This window comes from Amblyomma mixtum, chromosome 2 (assembly GCF_055824585.1).
Source record: "Amblyomma mixtum isolate Tamu chromosome 2, ASM5582458v1, whole genome shotgun sequence".
NCBI classification, from domain to species: domain Eukaryota; kingdom Metazoa; phylum Arthropoda; class Arachnida; order Ixodida; family Ixodidae; genus Amblyomma; species Amblyomma mixtum.
In genome coordinates, this window is record NC_143013.1 from 43,044,220 (window position 1) to 43,061,416 (window position 17,197).

Below are 17,197 nucleotides of genomic sequence, written 5' to 3' on the forward strand. Positions count from 1 at the left end.
AAGGTTGATTTCTTGTATTCTGTCGTATCCTTCCTTTTCCGCATTAGGTAAGGATGGTGACAACACAAAACGAGAGTTGACTGACCCTTGCCTATTTATTACGAAAAAAATAGAAGGACACTTAAGCTCCGCCTTAAGAGTTTTACGCGACAGTGTTAATGGTCATTTGCTACTTTATTTCTTAATTAGTACCAGTTTCTAATTACACATACTCAGTAGCATACATAAGTCAGTATGCAAGACCACGTGATACACTACAATACACACAATGTCTCCTTTTAGCTAAGCCGAACAAAGTGCATTGCTGGCCTAGGGGTATCGCGTCTGACTCACAACCCAAAGGAATGGGTTCGATTCAAAACTAATCATTCCAATTTTCATTTCAGCGCAACTAATTTACGTTGCATCCTAACATGTCATCGTGACATTTGACTCATCGTACAACCTCGCAATCATTGCATCCTAACATGTCATCATCACATTTGAGTCATGCTACATCCTCGCAATCACACTTTGACTCACTTTTGAATTATTTTCACTCCACAGCTCAAGTGGTGACGTCGAGACCCTCTAGACCAATCATGGTTTTCTCGACACGCCAACGCCCACAACTACGGCGGTTTCTCCGCTGAACGGGAGCTTAACGTTGTCGCGTAAACTGGGCACGTACAGGCAGGCTGGAACTTAACTGCATTCGAAATTTTCAGATTGTCTGTAAAATCAGGGTCATATTCAGGATGCACAAACCTCCTTCATTAATACGCTAGTTTTCTTGCAAGAAGATATCACACAGAAAGACATCCCGAAGCCGTCGAGTGAAATGGGACCTCCGGCGCAACGTAAATAAAATAAGAATTTGAAATAGCCCAAAAGCAGAAAAATTAAATTGCAGCGTATGTGCTATTGCTGCCATTGCTGTTCTTCAATACGAACATTCATTGCTGTTCTTCAATACGAAAATTGTGCTCTGCAGTAGGGGGTGCGAAATTTGCATTCAACGGACCCTGAGGACAACTCCGTCCAGTCAATGTTCTAAGTAAAAATTGATTTTATGGCTCTCTCTGGCTGTGTCGTGTGACGTTTGTGCGGTAGCAAAATACGCATTTATCGCCTAGAAAACTGGACTTGAAAGTCTCCCTGCCAGTCGAAACAAACTCGGGACGTCCTTGCCTAAAAGGACGGGTTTCCACCATTTTTCAGTGCACGGCGATGCAGGGCAGCCTCTGGGATCTGCGGTTAGTAAACGGTGTCGGCATACGCGCTTTAATTGCGGAATCCGAGGTGATGGTGACAGCTGCATTTATTTCTTTGGCATTTTCTAGCTTAAAACAGCCCAATTCTCGGTTAGAAAGATCTCTGGGACTAGAACACGGCGACACCCTGTCAATACAGGTCAATTCTATTTTCCATTAATGTCCTTTTAAAGGGTTATGTGAAGGCGTTGAGCCCCGTTTCATAAAGCGCCAGTGGCCCTGCGGGCCCGTTAGAAGAAGGCCTAAAGGGACGAGCATCCGCCGGATTTTGCTCGGCTGGCGCATGACAGAACAGCGCCACGATCGGCTTGAGCTGCATGTCTTTGGGCGTACGGTGCTCCGTCATTGTTGAGGTGGTCTTGACAATCAAGCGACCATGTTGCGGATAACAGCTTCTCCCGCCCGCGAAGTGCGGTCGCCTTCGTATAGATGACACTGTTTCTTTCTTCGTCAAACTTTCTTTCCTCGCTTGCCACACACTTCTCCCACCCCTCATTCTCTGCACTCCCCGCGCCCCTCAAAAATATCTGGCTTCGACAGTCTGCCTGGGTGTGTGATGTCATGAACGGCAGTGCTGTGGTCGTTATTGACGAAGTGAGCCAACCTCTTTCACATCAGGTACGCGCTCGACATGTCTAGGGATTTTAGAGACCAACCAGCCCCATCGCATGTGGGTGGCCGTATCCCGAGGGAAAGATCTCGCCCGCATCTTTCTCTCAGCAGGAAGGAAAGAGACACCTAGCAGGGTCTTGTACAACCAATCTTTCGTTATCTCCATTGCGGCTTGTTCCTGCTCACCAAAACGGACCAAATACCGGCTCTCGCGACTCCATGCGGGACTCCGAGAAAAATACAAATACTGGCTTAAATTGCGAAAGACCCCACGCGCTCAGAACGCGCAAGGTAAATTCAAGCTTTCAGGACGGCACGACGGTTGGATAAGGGCAAGAGATATTTAAACATCTGTCAAAAGTAAATCACTGCATTTGGTTTTGCTTTCTGCAAAGTAATTGTTTGCCATGGAACACAACGGATGTCCATACGCAGTGCTTCTCCAAATAAAGTCTACTTTAGATAGGGCTGTTCGTGGATGCGGTTAGAATTACCTCGCTCTGAGTGAAGACATTGAATATTATTCACCATAAAATTCGTACAGAAACATGATATGCGGCTTCAAGGATCGTCAGTGCTCGCAGAGCACGAAGAGCGAATTCTATGTAAAAGACACCACGGTGCACTTTTTCTGCTATGCTCCCCGTTTGAAGCAGAGGCTCAATTTCGCCGCAATCGCGAATCGTACACCCACGACGTTTCTGAATCATTCTCGTAGTCTAAAGCAGTACTGATGCCGTAAGCTCGTCGGAGTGCAACAGAAGTGTCCGGTTACAAGCAGAGCTCGGCGTCTTGCGAACAGGGAGAATCTAAGCCGATGCAGAGGTCGCCCACTTTGTCAGAAAATAATGGGTGTAGACGTGTAGAATTTCGCTTTTAAAAGGCGCTCATGGCGCACCATTCCTGCCTTGCTCGCGCGGCGCATGCACATATATACGCATGATCTCACTGGTAATTCGCGAAGTTACCGTAAGGCAGAGCTGTGGGTCATGTTAGGACTTTTTAGGTCAGAAAGCTAGATGGGGCAGGTAGTAGGATTTTTCAAAATATTACTCTATATCGCCCCGACACGTGGTGTTTTCAATTCTGCTCGCCGTGCGGTGCGACTTGAGTACGCTCGCTAGGTTGCTCCTCAGGGATCAATACTACGCGCAACAAGATTTTGCGACGATGGCAGGAACACTTACGACGAGTGCATGTGCTACTGTCCACTTAGCCTAGTTTATTTCCCCTTGTTGTGGGCACAATTTAGTCGTTATTAACGGTTTCCTTTCAAAGGGCCTATCAGCCATCGTTGTGCCTGTCGGTGTCGTATTGTCGCTTACGCCGCTCCCATGTTCCCTGCAACGTCAGGCATATGTAACCTGAATGAAACATTTTGACGCGGTTATTTTAGGCCGCTCACTTGACTGGGAGCATTCAGTTAGCTTATATGCCAAATCCGGAGTTCAGGCGGGTGCCAGGAAACTTTCTGACCTCGCTCATCAGTGTAAGACAAATATTTTTATATGAGAAATGAATGTTTGTTTATAGTGCAGAATTTGTTTTCGTGCATTCACCATGCCTTGACGCTCAAGTAACTGGAGTAGCTAAAGGCAAGAATCTGAGTCATAACTTGAAAACTGAGCACTTGCAATGCACAAATGAGTGCACGTGTTAACCTGAGAGTAATCCGCACATTGAATACACTTTTTGAAAAATTAACCTTAAGCAGCATAAAACACATGCGAGGGAAACGACTAGAAGAGTGTAATTACGGTAGCCTCGTCGTCAAAGCAACCAGGTTATATGATCAGAATGTGCGCATTAGCAAGCACACTCGCAGGCAAACTGGGGGACGCGTTCGTAAAGCTAGAACCACGGTACTGTCTTAATCGCGTTTAGCGGGAACAAGGGATCGTGTGACCTCAAGTGTTATTGGCGCATACCAACGAGGCCGCTGAATGCCCTCTTTGCCAAAAGCCGCACCGGCGGCCGGAGGGGGATTTCAGCCGAGAGACGGCGCTGCTCCCCGGCTGCGAGTGCAAACTGTCTGAGGTAAGCCTGCTCCCTAACTCAGTATGACAGTCCTCCAAAGGTGCGTAAGTGCTCGCTGCACATACTGCCTCTTTACTTCTTGTCATCCAAGGAAGGAAGCTGTGAGCGCGGGCTTACCGGGGAGCAGCGGTCAGCGCCGGGGACCGCAGCGCCGCCGCTCGGCTGAGAGCCCGTTGCGCTGCCGTCGCGGCTGCCCGGTTACTTTTGGCAAAGCCGGCACCTACTATCGGGGACAGAAGTGTCATATCCTGTATTTGTACATCGGGGACAGAAGTGTCATATCATGTATTTGTACATAGTGTATATTGCCGCCCTACCCATATCTTATCTTCTCTCGCTCCCCCCTTTCTCTCCTTCTCCCTGTCCACCCCATGTCCTTTTATTCCCGCTAGCCGCCGCTCAAGTGCTTCTGGTTTCGATGGCAGATACTGCGGCTAGCAACATCTGTTCCTTCCATTATTATTTTTTTTTCTATTACCAATAAATAGCCACTAAACACAGAAGTGTCCAGGACGCGCGAGCGTTCGCAAAATACTTATCACTGGCGGTGATACTTTTCTTGACGTGCCCATTCCTGCTGGAAGGGACGGTTGTCTGAGAATGTCCCCGGAATGGTGTTCCATACCTTCGGCTTGATACGGGACGCAACGCTAAGGCAGCTCGCAGCAGCGAGTTTGCTGGTAAAATCTCAAAAACGCATGCAACTTCCCTGTGCGTCAAGAGTTTGGCGGCATACGCTAGGAAACGGGCCAGTTTGTCATTCATCGTTAGGGCTGCTTTTCGCACTAAGCACAAGGGACGCAGAGAAGGAGCTTTCAGACGAGCACACCTTGGCGCACGAAATTGTCGCGCCATTCTTAAGCCGCTAGGTGACTCTGGTGACGCGGCGATACACAAAGCGATTGGAGGATTGGTGGCTGAAAAGCAGAGATGTGGCATAAGGTTAGAATTGTAGGAAACCGTAGGTAAAGGTTATGGCGAATCTTAATGAGAATTGCCAACACAGTAAACAAAGAAAAATAATAAAGAAAAAGCTGAGCATGGCGGCAATTGCCACCACCCCGTTTCAAAGGGGGCGCTCCTATCCATCCATCCATCCATCCATACTTAAGCCAACGGCGGTGCGCCCTAGGTGTACCTTTGTCCTCGAAAGTACCGGCGTATATGCGCAATGCGCGTCTGGCATGTGCTGCTCCAAAAATATAGGAGGCTGTGGCTGTAAATATAAGCTGGTTCCTCGCGGCCCTGCTCGAATGTGCAAATAGTAGTCGAGGCCACACGCTCCCCCGTGCCCACTGAACGTGATTAAGGTACTGTATGTTATGTAGCATTCCGCGCGTTCAGTAAGGAACTCCAAAAGATTCACTTGAGTCTAGAATGTAGTCCCCGTTGCTCAGTTCCTCAAAACGACCAGCACAGAACTAGGATGCTTTACTAGCGCAAGCCAAAAAGATAAGCACAAGTGACGCCAACGGGTCGGCAAATTCGCACCGCGCGGCGCCGCGGTTTGCGAACACGCCTGACGTTTTTGGTTTCGGCGTGTTCGAAACCGCAGCGACACGTCACTTGTGCTAATATCTTTTGCTCGCACCTGCACATAGTCGGCGCTTTGTAGAAGTTTGTTGTAGTAGGAACAAACCACAACTAATTCTTGGCTACAGAGCTATACGACCATTTTTTCTACCGGAGACGTACTCTAGCGCATAAGTCATAGGAGAAAGAGGGGTACTTTTTCACTTTATTTAGGCGTAATGATGTTGCGTGAACTGAAAAATATATATTTTTGATTTCTGCATGACGTCTAATGGGAGCACTGGTCTTTGTCAGATGTGCAACGGAAAAAGCCAGTAGGGCGGTGTGTTCTTCGTCGGAAAACGCGATCCGTTAGGAAACTGCCCGTGGCTTCTTTAGCACTGTAGGTTTATAGCGTTGTTGGACGTTTCCATCTGTTGTCCACTGCGACTGATGTAAAAAAAAAACATTTTCTGTAGAACTTCTGCTGAGATGTTCAAATAAGTGTAAGCTCATATGGCATGAAGGGGGCAAATTTATCGAATCTTTTTTACGTCAGACGTAAGATATCTACGCGATTCATCGAGAAGTTAGCGCTGGGCAGTCATTGTAACAAAATAAAATGGCGCCACCCTGTGCCGGTGACTTATGAAAGACCATATTTGTTCATTTCGCCCTCGACCAGGATTTATTTTTGGCTTAACAAATTTTTTTTTTGCGCTTTGTTCGTTGCTTTTTTTTCGCATTTTCTGAAGTAGCCATGGGTTGTTGTCGCGAAATTTGTTAGGGCTTATTATCACAACACTTATCAGACTCGTCTATAATAGGCTTATCCTATAATACCACTCTCCTGTTCTAAAGCAAGTTAGTGTACTCTACTCAGAATAAGCCATCAAGGGAGATAATTTCGAACAGAATTTATGTACCTGCGCTGCTTTTCTGTGTTATCGGTGGGAAGCAATTGTGATTATTTTCTGTTTTACAATTGAGTCACTGAAAGCACAAACCCCATTTCCACACAGCAGACGACATCTTGCTCGTATAGTGCAATATGGCCTCGTTAAATATCACTCGAACCGCTTAAAGCAAAGATCGCGAACTTCTTCGTACGTACACGTGAAGTTAACACGCCACTTCACCACAAACCGAAGCAGTAGCTGGTGCGAGCGGATGGAGCCCCTGTGAAGAGCATGACGCAAATTGACTTCTGACTAAGAACAACCCTCGCGTCTCAGTGGGCTGTTCGGAAAGCAGTTCTTGCGCCAACAGAAGCGGCACTTACCTGAGTACTCCTACGGCCAAGAAGGCGGTCCTCTTCCTGATGGTCCTAGAGGTTTGTAGTAGTGCGGTGCAGGTAGCTGCCATTTTTGAAGAGCTGGACGCACTCAACCTTCGACCTTCCCTCTTGGGACACTATTTCTGAGGAGGAGGTTAAACTTTAATAAACACAAAGGGGCTCTTTGAGCTTATGGGTGGGGTCCTGACTTGGGCTTTCCTGCGGACCGTTTGTTTGAGCGCCCATTGGTTCTTCAAGTTATCGCTGGTCAGCAGCGCCTCCCACCGCTCAAAAGACATCTTTTTTCTTCTGTAAATTGCTTGGTTTGTCCCCACATAACCGGGAAATCTGGAATAGTGTAGGGCGGACCTGGCACCAGGGACAGGTGTCGGCATGTAATGTTGGTTGTATGAGATGTAGTCTATGGAGGTTTATGAAGTTGTTGGTCTGTGTCTGCCTCCAGGACACGGCGTCTGGGGTGTATAATTCCCTATGAGGCACATTCTACAAACTCAGCCGCATGACACTGCCACCACCCCACAGTATCTTGTCGCCCTCATCCAGCGCCACATGGCGACAGTCACAGACAGGCTGTTTTATTTCCCCCCACCGTCCCTCATGCTTTCACCCCACCTTTCCTCCTGAATGTACCGCCTGTGGCGGGCCCAGATCCACACTTTTCCACTACCTTTGGGAATGTCCTTCCCCCCCAGGTAGTAGCCCCCGTCCCCAATCCCACTCATTCTTCCTGGGAGGCTGCTTTACGGACCGCTCAGCCCGCCGGGCAGAAATGGCTGGTGGATCGGGCTTCACGTGAAGCACAATCCCGTGGACTCCTGGACCAGTAGGGGAAAACCCTGGAAGATTTTTTGTGTGTGTGTGTGTTTAATAAAGTTGTTTCCATCCATCCATCCATCCTATGAGGCGGGACAAGTGTCTGCGCCGAAGATGCTGAAACTCAAGAAGTTCGCTACACATGGAGGATAGAGGGGTGAAAGCGGGCATTGTGGGTGGCCCCGCTCGGTTGATGATGCCTCGCGCTACAGCATGTGCCCTCGTTGCTCTCCAGTTCCTCGTGGCCTGTGGTCCAGGTAATTCGATGGAATTTTTTTTTTTTTTTTGGGGGGGGGGGGTCTGTGTTGTAGTGTCCACACTATAAACAGAAAGGTGTAAAAAGGGTGTAAACTGTACTCTAGCGCACTCTCGTTTATAAAAGAGCGTGCAAGAGGACATCTTACTCCTTTTTTTACTCCCGTATAGGCGTATTCATGTTTAGAGTGTATGAGTCGGGTGACATGAACGGCTACAGCACGTGGCTGGTTGCTTTTAAGTGGGACAGGCCCTTGTCCTGCAACCTCGGTGGTGGTGGTATGATGACGATGATTTTATTATGGTATGATACATACGAGCGCTGTATACTCCCGTACTATTGCATGTTTTGGAGTGCAGTGAGATCATACGGAGCGCAGCGGTTGGTGACTCCCCGTGTAATAAGACTTAAAGTAGTGGGTGTGCCTTTATGCAGTGCTGTATAACTGTGCGTAATATTCACCATGTTTACTCGCGGTCTCTATAAATTGTAATGTGGAGCTGTGGTAATCAAGTAAAATAGTAAAGCGGCGGATTCATTCCTGCCTTTCTTTTGTTTACGGCGTTATTTGTTTGTGCACCTGCTTGTGCTTACAGCGCTTGTATACGTATAAATGCCCACATGTTCTTTGACATAATTTCTTTAGATTTAAGACGGTTGAGAAAGCTTCACAAAACGGGCTTTTGTAATTGTTTAACAGCTAATTCAGAAAGCGAATGGTGGCCTGGCGGAAAGCGGAAGTTGTTTCTTTCTCACAAGTGTGATAAAATAAGTTGAGGAATAATAAATTACACACAGACACGTTCGGTCGCAGCACTTTTTATTGTAGTATGCTCACTATCATGCTACATGGCTACAAACAATAAGCCAAAAATTTATTAGTTATAGAAAGGCTATATCCGCAAGCAGTTATTTTTTTCGGCGATGATCATATCGTCGACAAGTAAACGAAAGAAAACCGGGTGATGCGTTTTACTTTCCAACGATGAGGCTATCAAAATATGATGATCTCGAAGATTCACGTGATCGGTAATGAATCGTATATACAAGCATACTTTCTCGAAAAGGAATCATCTATAGCGATCCTATACATAACACCTGACACAGCTTGACTGTGCAATCTATAGAGCCGGTGCGACGGCAAGCGCGAAAGAACAGTTGTCGTTGAAGAACTTGCGCGTTACGGGACTTCATTTCAAAGCACCACAGCCATAAAAAAAGGGGGCACGCTTTTCTGCACTGAGCAAAACGTAATGAAATGCTCTTGATTTTTAACGTCACCGACTCTGAACGCTGGCAGCGAACTGGCAGCACGTGTGAAATCTCACCCATGTAGGTTTTTTTTCAACGACCCAAAATCGATATTTTTTTAATGCTTCCAAACGCTCATATTAAGCGAAAATTCAAAACAAATAGGAGCTGATAGCGCGGAAAAAGTAAGCGCGAACCTCTGTGAAGCCGTGAAAGAATTCTTGGGTATTACGAGTGGAATGGCGCATCTACAGAAAAACTGCTCACTGCAGTCCCGGCTCCAGGCATTACAACCTGAACTGAAGTGAACGCCACTTGCATACTGGCACTCCTATGGCAAGACTTTTCAGTCAACTGGAGAGCTAAGTGCACCGGGCGAGTTTAAAGCTGCTAAAGTATCCTTGAGAGCCGTAAGAATATTATAGCACTTAGGACCCACTTTTTGTCCCCTTCTGGACACTGGATAATCGGCTCGAACTGCCGTAATTTCGCAGTGCACCGAACTCAGAAGCTGGATATGCTCCAATGCTTTCGCAGATTCCCTTTTGATAATAAGTACTTCAGGATGCGCCAGCTTCGTACTTTCTGTCACGCAAAAAAAAAAGAAAAGAACGTTTGCACAGTATTGCTGGACGTAAAACGAAATCTCTGTCATTCATTCAGTCAATTCATAATCATAGTGCTCTTATTTTTCTTAGACATTCAAGTGAATTCATCTTCCTCACCAACAGTGTGCCGTTACGAATGCTTTTATTTCCCACTTGTAGTCAAGCTCGGTAAAATTAAAAGCGTTTTTAAATAAAATTATCAAACAACTTCAGTGTCTTTGTAAGGCATTACCACGGCCATTTTTCTCTAAGCTAGGCCGAAAACGACAATGGGACCTGAGTACCCAAAATTTTTAGTTTTTTTCTTCGTTTTCAACAAGCCTTCCTCGGTGTACATTGGGAATTGCATACACGCTATTAACGAGCTGATGTCAAGTCGGAAGAATTTCCGCAAATTCTCTCTGGGAGCATGGAAACAGCCGTAACGTCTAAGTCAATTGGCGTAACTGTTTAAAAACGCTGTGCAATTCGCATGTCCCGTTCCTTTCCTGACTACCAAAGTAAAAATAGAAATCGATAGAGAAAACTAGCAATCACTCCTGTCTGATGAGACATGCTCGGCATGGCTACGTGGTAGCCTCAACCTCCTCTCTCTCGAACTCCAAAATGTTGAACTCTTGTTCGGCTGGGCGAGGAACAGACCTTGCAGTCAGTGATTTCGGCAAGTATAACAAACTGAAAGCATCAAGAACAGAGCTTGCACTTTCGGTTAGATTTCATAGATAATAAATTACGTCAGGCAACTTGTCTTCTTAAACACACAAAATATTTTCTTGAGGTTTTCTACTATCACGGACTCATAAACTTCGCCATGTATTTTTTTTTTTAAGGAATGCCTCCATCGGCCTAGGGTGACACGCAACGGCTCTGCACCTCGTTAATGTGTACATTCTAAATTCGAGGATTTACAAACGCAGTATAAGCAATGTCTCGGAACAGGCATACACTCATTTCGAATGTTACGCTTACACTTGGACGTTCGCCCTCACGAGCGAGCGAAATTCCCCGCCGCCGAAATGCAGCACACTTGATGTGCGCAGACATGAACCAGATTTGGCTTGAGCCGGGAGAACACAACCTCCTCCATGCATTCTTAATGGGTAGCGGGGAGCGACCAGATTTTTTCCGCCGTGTAAAATCCGTTCCGTACGAATCGCGCTCGCCTCCGCGTTTTCTGCCCGAAAGTAAGCTAAGGGGGCGAGTTTCGCTCGTTCTTGGGGCTGAATCTTCAAGTGCGGACGTTGCAGGAGGTTGACCAGCGCGAGGTATTCGCTGGAAGCAGCCTTCACGAAGCGTCAGCTTCTCGCAACGTTTCTGTAGCGCGAGCAGCTGCTCTCAACGAATGGTACGTGCTTGTGGACACATATTCAGCACAGAATTTCAAGAAGACTACAACCTTTCGTTATCACATGGTCATCAGCAGCAGGCAGAACAAATGAATGATTGGAATGATATGCACACTGAACGTATAACACTCATGTACGGAAGCTTTATATCTCACTGCCATCGACAGAAGTAAGTTGTCAGCTGAATATCAGTAACCATGCCATCTACTGGTGGCATGGTTACTAACGTTTATCATTGGAGCAAAGCGCACAACCGGAAAAACCTTCAAGAAAAGTTAGTGCATTAAATCTTTCAGATGACAGACCTTGTGCTATAAAGAAAGCTAAAGTTACACTCGTGTTGTGTATGATTACCAGTAACACAACGTCACCCGGAGACGAGTAATACCGGAAAGGGTTTCTCTATAACTGAAAGGTGAGCGCACCTAAAAGCATCACAGACAGCTTTGCGATTAGAAATACGCACACATGAATAACTCTCTCAAAAAATAAATCCCATTTTGACGTTGTGTAACTAGGTCAGCGAGCATTAAGGGTGCCTATATATTTGTCGTCTCTTGCGCGATTTGTATCTCAGCACTGCTAGTCAGAATGTAGCAGCTCGTGCACAAGTCCAGGATTCTCGGACAGCAGTTTTAGTTGTGAGGCAAGTGTGAACTATTGTAAGGTACCGCTTTGAAAATATTGAAGGCAGTGGTCCACTCTTCCGATGCGTAGGAATATCTAACTAATGGGGTGCGTTTTTGATGATAGCGAAAATGTTCATAGCAACCAAATGCAAGCCTTCCGAGGAGAGATCTGCGGGTGTATTGATTCTTATAGTGAAATCTTACGACATGCGACAAAATTGCATTCATAAACAACTTCCCCTTGAAAAATGCGCTTGTCCAAAATTTCTGGGCATAAGCGCATATAATATTCTTTTCTTTTGCAGACCTGCAAATCAGGCCTGCAAACGCACCTTTCTCTATTGTTGTTAATGGAACCGCCAATAGCGCCGTCTTATTTCTAGGGACGTAAAATAAGCCGTTCTAAAGAAGCGCATCGCTCACTAAGCGCGGCATGCGATGGTAACGGATAGAGAGATAGAGTTTTCGGAGTCATGTAAACCTCGCAACATTCTTTTTTTTCTTTCTTTCTTTGCTTTGGCTTCTCCTGATCAAGTCGCCAATTTTATAACTTCCAGTATTTTTGAAGTTTCCCACAATGCTTTTAACATCACCGGAGAGCGGACATGTTCCTTATATTTCCACCAGCTACATCCATGAGAAGCGCTTGCGTGCTCTTGCTTAAACTTTCTTTTAAGAAGTTGTGCAATTCGGCCTCCATGAAGGCTTCTGTCGATCGGCAGTGAGAAATTGCGCTTCAACTGGATGAATTCATTCATTAAGACCACCTAGAGTATGAGAGAACTTCAAGGTTTCTGCGAGTTACGCACTTGAAAGAGACAGCGCTAACACGCTTCTTCTTCTTCTTCTTAGTCATTGTTTCCCGAAATGTAGTGCAACTTTGCATTATCTGTTCGGGAGGCATTTTGAGTATCATTATCACTGTGAACACAACCTCCGCCCCGAAGCAACCGCTACACAAGCATAGGCGTTAGCTCCAAACGAGCATACAATTCGAAGTGACGAGGGGCCGCGGAACTGCGACGGCTCCCACAGCTGGAATAAGTATAGCCCGCGGCCGAAATGTTTACAGTTACGGCACGTCGTCGCGACAAAGCGCCGTGAATTTCTCTCTCTCAAACAGCCAAGTCTTTGCACACCACAATGGGACGGCACCGAAGGGAAGCTTGTTGAGGTGTCTTCTCTGGCGACCTGCGCAAAGCGAGCAGCACAACCAAATGTATCGCCGAAACGTCCTTTCTGTCCATTTCTTTAAATAATTCACTGCACCGTGTCACTCGTTATGCACTGACACAACACAGCACCGCAAAGCACTCTCGACGACGTCACTGTCACGTGACCACCATAACATCCCGTTCCGGAAGCGTAGCCATTCGCAGCGCGCGGGCGGCTCGAGGTCGCACCACGCATGTGCCGTCGGCCACGTTCGATGGCTCTCTCGCTGCAATGGTGGCACGGGTAGTTCCTGTGCAGAATCCCTGACACGCGGCCGACAGCTCGAAGGGAGCAGATACGCGCACACTTCTCCATTGCCTTCTGTCTCACGGGGAGGCTAGGGTGGGATGTACGAATCGCCCGCTCTGAAGGCCTTCCAAAGCGCTGAGTGAACGACAGTAAGCGTGAGGTCACAGTCTGTACGACTCCTGCAGGCTCTTTTTCCAAGTCGTCGACTTGAGGGGAGGCGACGGCCGCTGTATGGAATCAGGGCACTCTGCCCGCGCACGCATTTGGTTTGTGTGCCCCTGTTTTTTTTTTTTTTTTTTGCATTTGGTCCCACTTTGCTCGCCCACCAGTCAAGAAGGCAACGCTGGGTTTCTAATCTCTTTGCGTGTTCGATAGAGTATACATGAAGAGTTATCCAGCTTGTAAAAGGGCCCAGTTTTTCGACTGTCATGGATAACTTGTCTGAAAGGAAGCCTAAGATGGGCGCACTTATGCGTGAGAGCAGGCTAATAGCAGGTGGTTCGCATATCTATGAGATGCACTTCTTGAAGTGTTTTGTGCTAAAATGCCACTATAATTTTTTTTCGTACCCTAGCAAGCCCATATTTTGCAGAAAGGAGGTATGATATTTCCAGAATCTCTTATATTTTCCTTATCTACTAGGTAAGTCGCAAAAGAAGGCGTATTGTCTGCGTGTGGTTACTGCAATGTTATTGCGCCTGTGCTGCCTCGTAGTACTTCTTCATACGCTTTTTTACCGCGCTTTCACGTCGACCAGTATTATTGTGTACATCTTGTTACAGTTTCTCTTTTTCTGGGGTCATTGAATCATGAGACAAAAAGTGGTGATTTTATAATCAGATAAGGATGTCGTGTAGTTTGATAATATCCTTCCTTCACTTGCTTCTTACCGATCAGCTTCAAAGTGACTTCCGAAACTGCAAGAAGCCTACTCCTTGTCTAATTTTAGTTTCACAAGTTATAACATAGTAGCCGTAATTGCTGTGCCGGTTTTATTGTGTTGCAGTCGCCATTACATCTCTTTCCCTGTTTCATTTTGCCACAAGCACACATATATTCGATAATGTTCTAGCATTTTCTAATGGCCACGAATATAGCACCAGTGATTCCGGCAAGAAATATTTCGGTTTTTTTCTTTAATGTGTAGATTATGGTGTAGAGGAAGCAATCTCATTTAGCTTTCTAACTGTAAAATAGCGTTCGTCTTTTTTTACGCAAGTTTTATTATGATATGCTCAACTTGATTAGCGCGATGTTTGAACGTCACGGCATAGTACGCATGTGGCCTTCACTTTTAAGCTTCGATGCTACGACTAACTAAAGTGTTGGTCCAGGAACTAAGCAGTGAGTTCTGCCGCTGTGTTGCGGCCACATGTTCTCGGTAATACTCAGTCTGCGTCACCTGCTATCACAACCATATCTGGCCCTAACGCCAATAGAAAGACGAGTTTGAAAGAAAATAATATCTTCCGAACTTAATAATCACCAGCTGCGCAACGTGTTTCGTTCTACTGGATAATGACCTAAGCTTACTGAAGATAGTAAAATAAGTGTTCGTCCCTCCTGACAACATCAGGATCAACGGGAGTTAACACGACTATAAGAAAGAGATATGTGCTTTGTATCATCGCGCCATTCGAAAAGATACGCAGTTTAACGGTCTCTTGGTATCAGGCATGCACCTGTCACTGGTGCCGTAATAAGGTAGCTAACGAAAGGCGAGAAAGGCAGTTTGAGTGAGCAACGCTGACGAGAGTGTAAGACAGGAAGAGCGGCTCCTCGGTTCAGGGACTATGTGCTCGAGAGAATGGTTTTCGTGCGTCTGCGTTGAAAGGGGCGCGCGCATCAGTGACATCATGAGTATCGCAACAAACGAGCTATCTCCTGCTGTAAGCTAGAGGCTCTCTAAGCTACCGTCTCAAGAACGCGTTTCCTATAGACTATGTGGTAGCTGTGCCGTCTGTGTCATCGTAATCACAGAGTTACACACCTGTGTTGTTTGGTCGGGAAAGAGAAGCGCAGGTATGATAGTACGGGGTATACCTGAGTTATGTGTGCACAGTATGTTTCTTGTCCCGAAAACACTTGGTTCATCGAAGGAAACAAGAAGGCGAAACTGTCTTGTATAGATACATGATATATAGATAAGCTTATATATCCTATAGTAATATGTCAATATACACCCCAGTTTTTATCGACAAGGCCAGAAAACAGGGTTCACTGAAAGGCAGATATGTGCAGATCTACAGTGAACTACTGCAGAAAAGTGGTTCTTTGAATGGGGGCAGAGTACCTTTATAAAATCATGTCGAAGTTAAAAAGTCAGCGAGAGCCGCCTAACAACCCTTCTGGTGCCAAGTCGCGAAAAGGAGGCCCATGTAGAAGTCTGCCGCCAAAGATTTTTGTACAAGAGAGGAAACCGTAAGGGCTTTAACAGTGCAGTGTTATCGTCGTTCTAAAAGTGCTTGGTCATGGCCTGTTAAGCTGTACGCAAGGCTGCACTCTTCTTTCTGTAAGTACACAGATTTGCATGATAGCGTGGGAGGCTGATATATGTGCCAAGTTTCGCTTACGAGAAGTTGGGAGATTCTGCGCTATTATTTTTAAATCACATAGAAACAGACGTCATGGAACCGAACATAATGAACCACTCTTTTGTTACATTTGCATGCCATCTTCAGCAAATGAACTTTGGCAGAAATACTCCTCTTACGTCTGTAGCCGCTCTTCTAAACCTACTACTGAAGTCATCTATAGGCGAGATCAACTATGAATCACGCAGAGACCACGATCGCATGGTGCTGCTAACTACACCACACTCACATAAAACAAGAAAAAACGAAAGCAACTGCTTAATATAACGCACAAGAAATTATTACAACTAAACTTCTTGCTCTCACTTCACTTTCTCGGGGCACTGCACAGTTACACACGTCAGATCCGAAAGTAACCACCTTCAAGGCTAGAGCACATCTGTCGTCAGAAGCGAGCTTGCTTGCATGGGTCACGAATGTAGACAGATACTTCTTGCGCCCGCACTGATTGCTCCTTTTAAAAGCAAGCTTCACGTTGGTACGGCTCCCGCAGCGCTTGCAAGTATAGATTTTGTAGTGGCTGTGCAACACAGGCGGCAAGCGAGACACATTTTCCGTGAGAAACAGTGTGGCCACCAGAGTCAACGCAATGCAGGTCCGCGCCGTGGAGAGTCACGGAGGCCGCGGGGATTACGCAAAGTTGACCTGCATAGGTGGTGCCTGGTCCGGTGTGGTGACGCCGTTGAATATACCTGTGCGAGAAAATAGCAGGAAACAAAGCGATGAAAAGCACTGATATTTTGAGTCAGTTTCTTTATCATGCACACATCTTAACAATACTTTGCAGAAGAGGATTCTTATTCTGGCTTCGATTTTTCTAGAGAGCGATCGAGTCTCTTGCCGATAGGCTGAAGCAGCAAAAGCGGGTGGACCGTCGGGCTGCTCAGTTACAACGTAAAGTGTCGCTACCAGAACGCGTTAAATTTGGCTTTAAGTTGGATTTCATTAGATAAATTTGGCGTTTAATTAGTGTATGGACTCCAACAAGGCAATCCGGGCTGCAGTATCAATAATCTCAAAGGCGCGCCAGTTCTGGAGCAATCACTCGTGGCAACAAATCGGCTTGGTTGTTGCCGCAGTTTCGTAGCAGCTGCTCTCAAAAGAGATCGAAAACTTGGTTCTTTTCTTAAGTAGTAAAATTAAACTCCCAGACGCATAATAAAGAATTATGCGATTTTATGGATGCATTAAATTTTGTTTTGAATGCGTTGTGCTTCAGTGGGCAAGGCGTGTTTCCGATGACAACACAAATAATCACGGGAAATTCGTTTGCTAGATACTTCCCGTTCCAATTTGCTTCCACTGTTCGCCATAACAATTTGCAAAATACTGTTCGCAATAACAATAAAACAAAATTTTTGTTTTATTACTATTTTAGCTCAATTTGTGGTCTCTGCTGTTACCAGCTGTAAAGCAGCGTTACTGGTGCTTACCCGATGTGTCAATGTAGAATTCAATGTGGAGAGAAAGACAAAACAGAAAGCTTCTCCCTTATCTGCGCCTCACCTCAGGCAGATTAGTGATA

At 46.1% G+C, this 17,197-nt stretch overlaps 2 protein-coding genes across 4 annotated transcripts in view; one reads left to right on the forward strand and one right to left on the reverse strand.

Moving 5' to 3' along the window:
• Positions 1-17,197, forward strand: part of LOC149359143 (uncharacterized) — a 249,158-nt gene that overhangs the window by 110,315 nt on the left and 121,646 nt on the right. The window lies entirely within an intron of this gene.
• The window catches only part of LOC149359144 (potassium voltage-gated channel protein Shaw-like), a 120,622-nt gene continuing 114,741 nt past the window's right edge, over positions 11,317-17,197 (reverse strand). For all 3 annotated transcript variants that reach the window (XM_089571392.1, XM_089571394.1, XM_089571393.1), the window contains exon 4: positions 11,317-16,364. In XM_089571392.1, the coding sequence (XP_089427518.1) occupies positions 16,303-16,364 (62 nt within the window). In that variant the 3' untranslated portion in view covers positions 11,317-16,302. The remainder of the gene's footprint in view (positions 16,365-17,197) is intronic.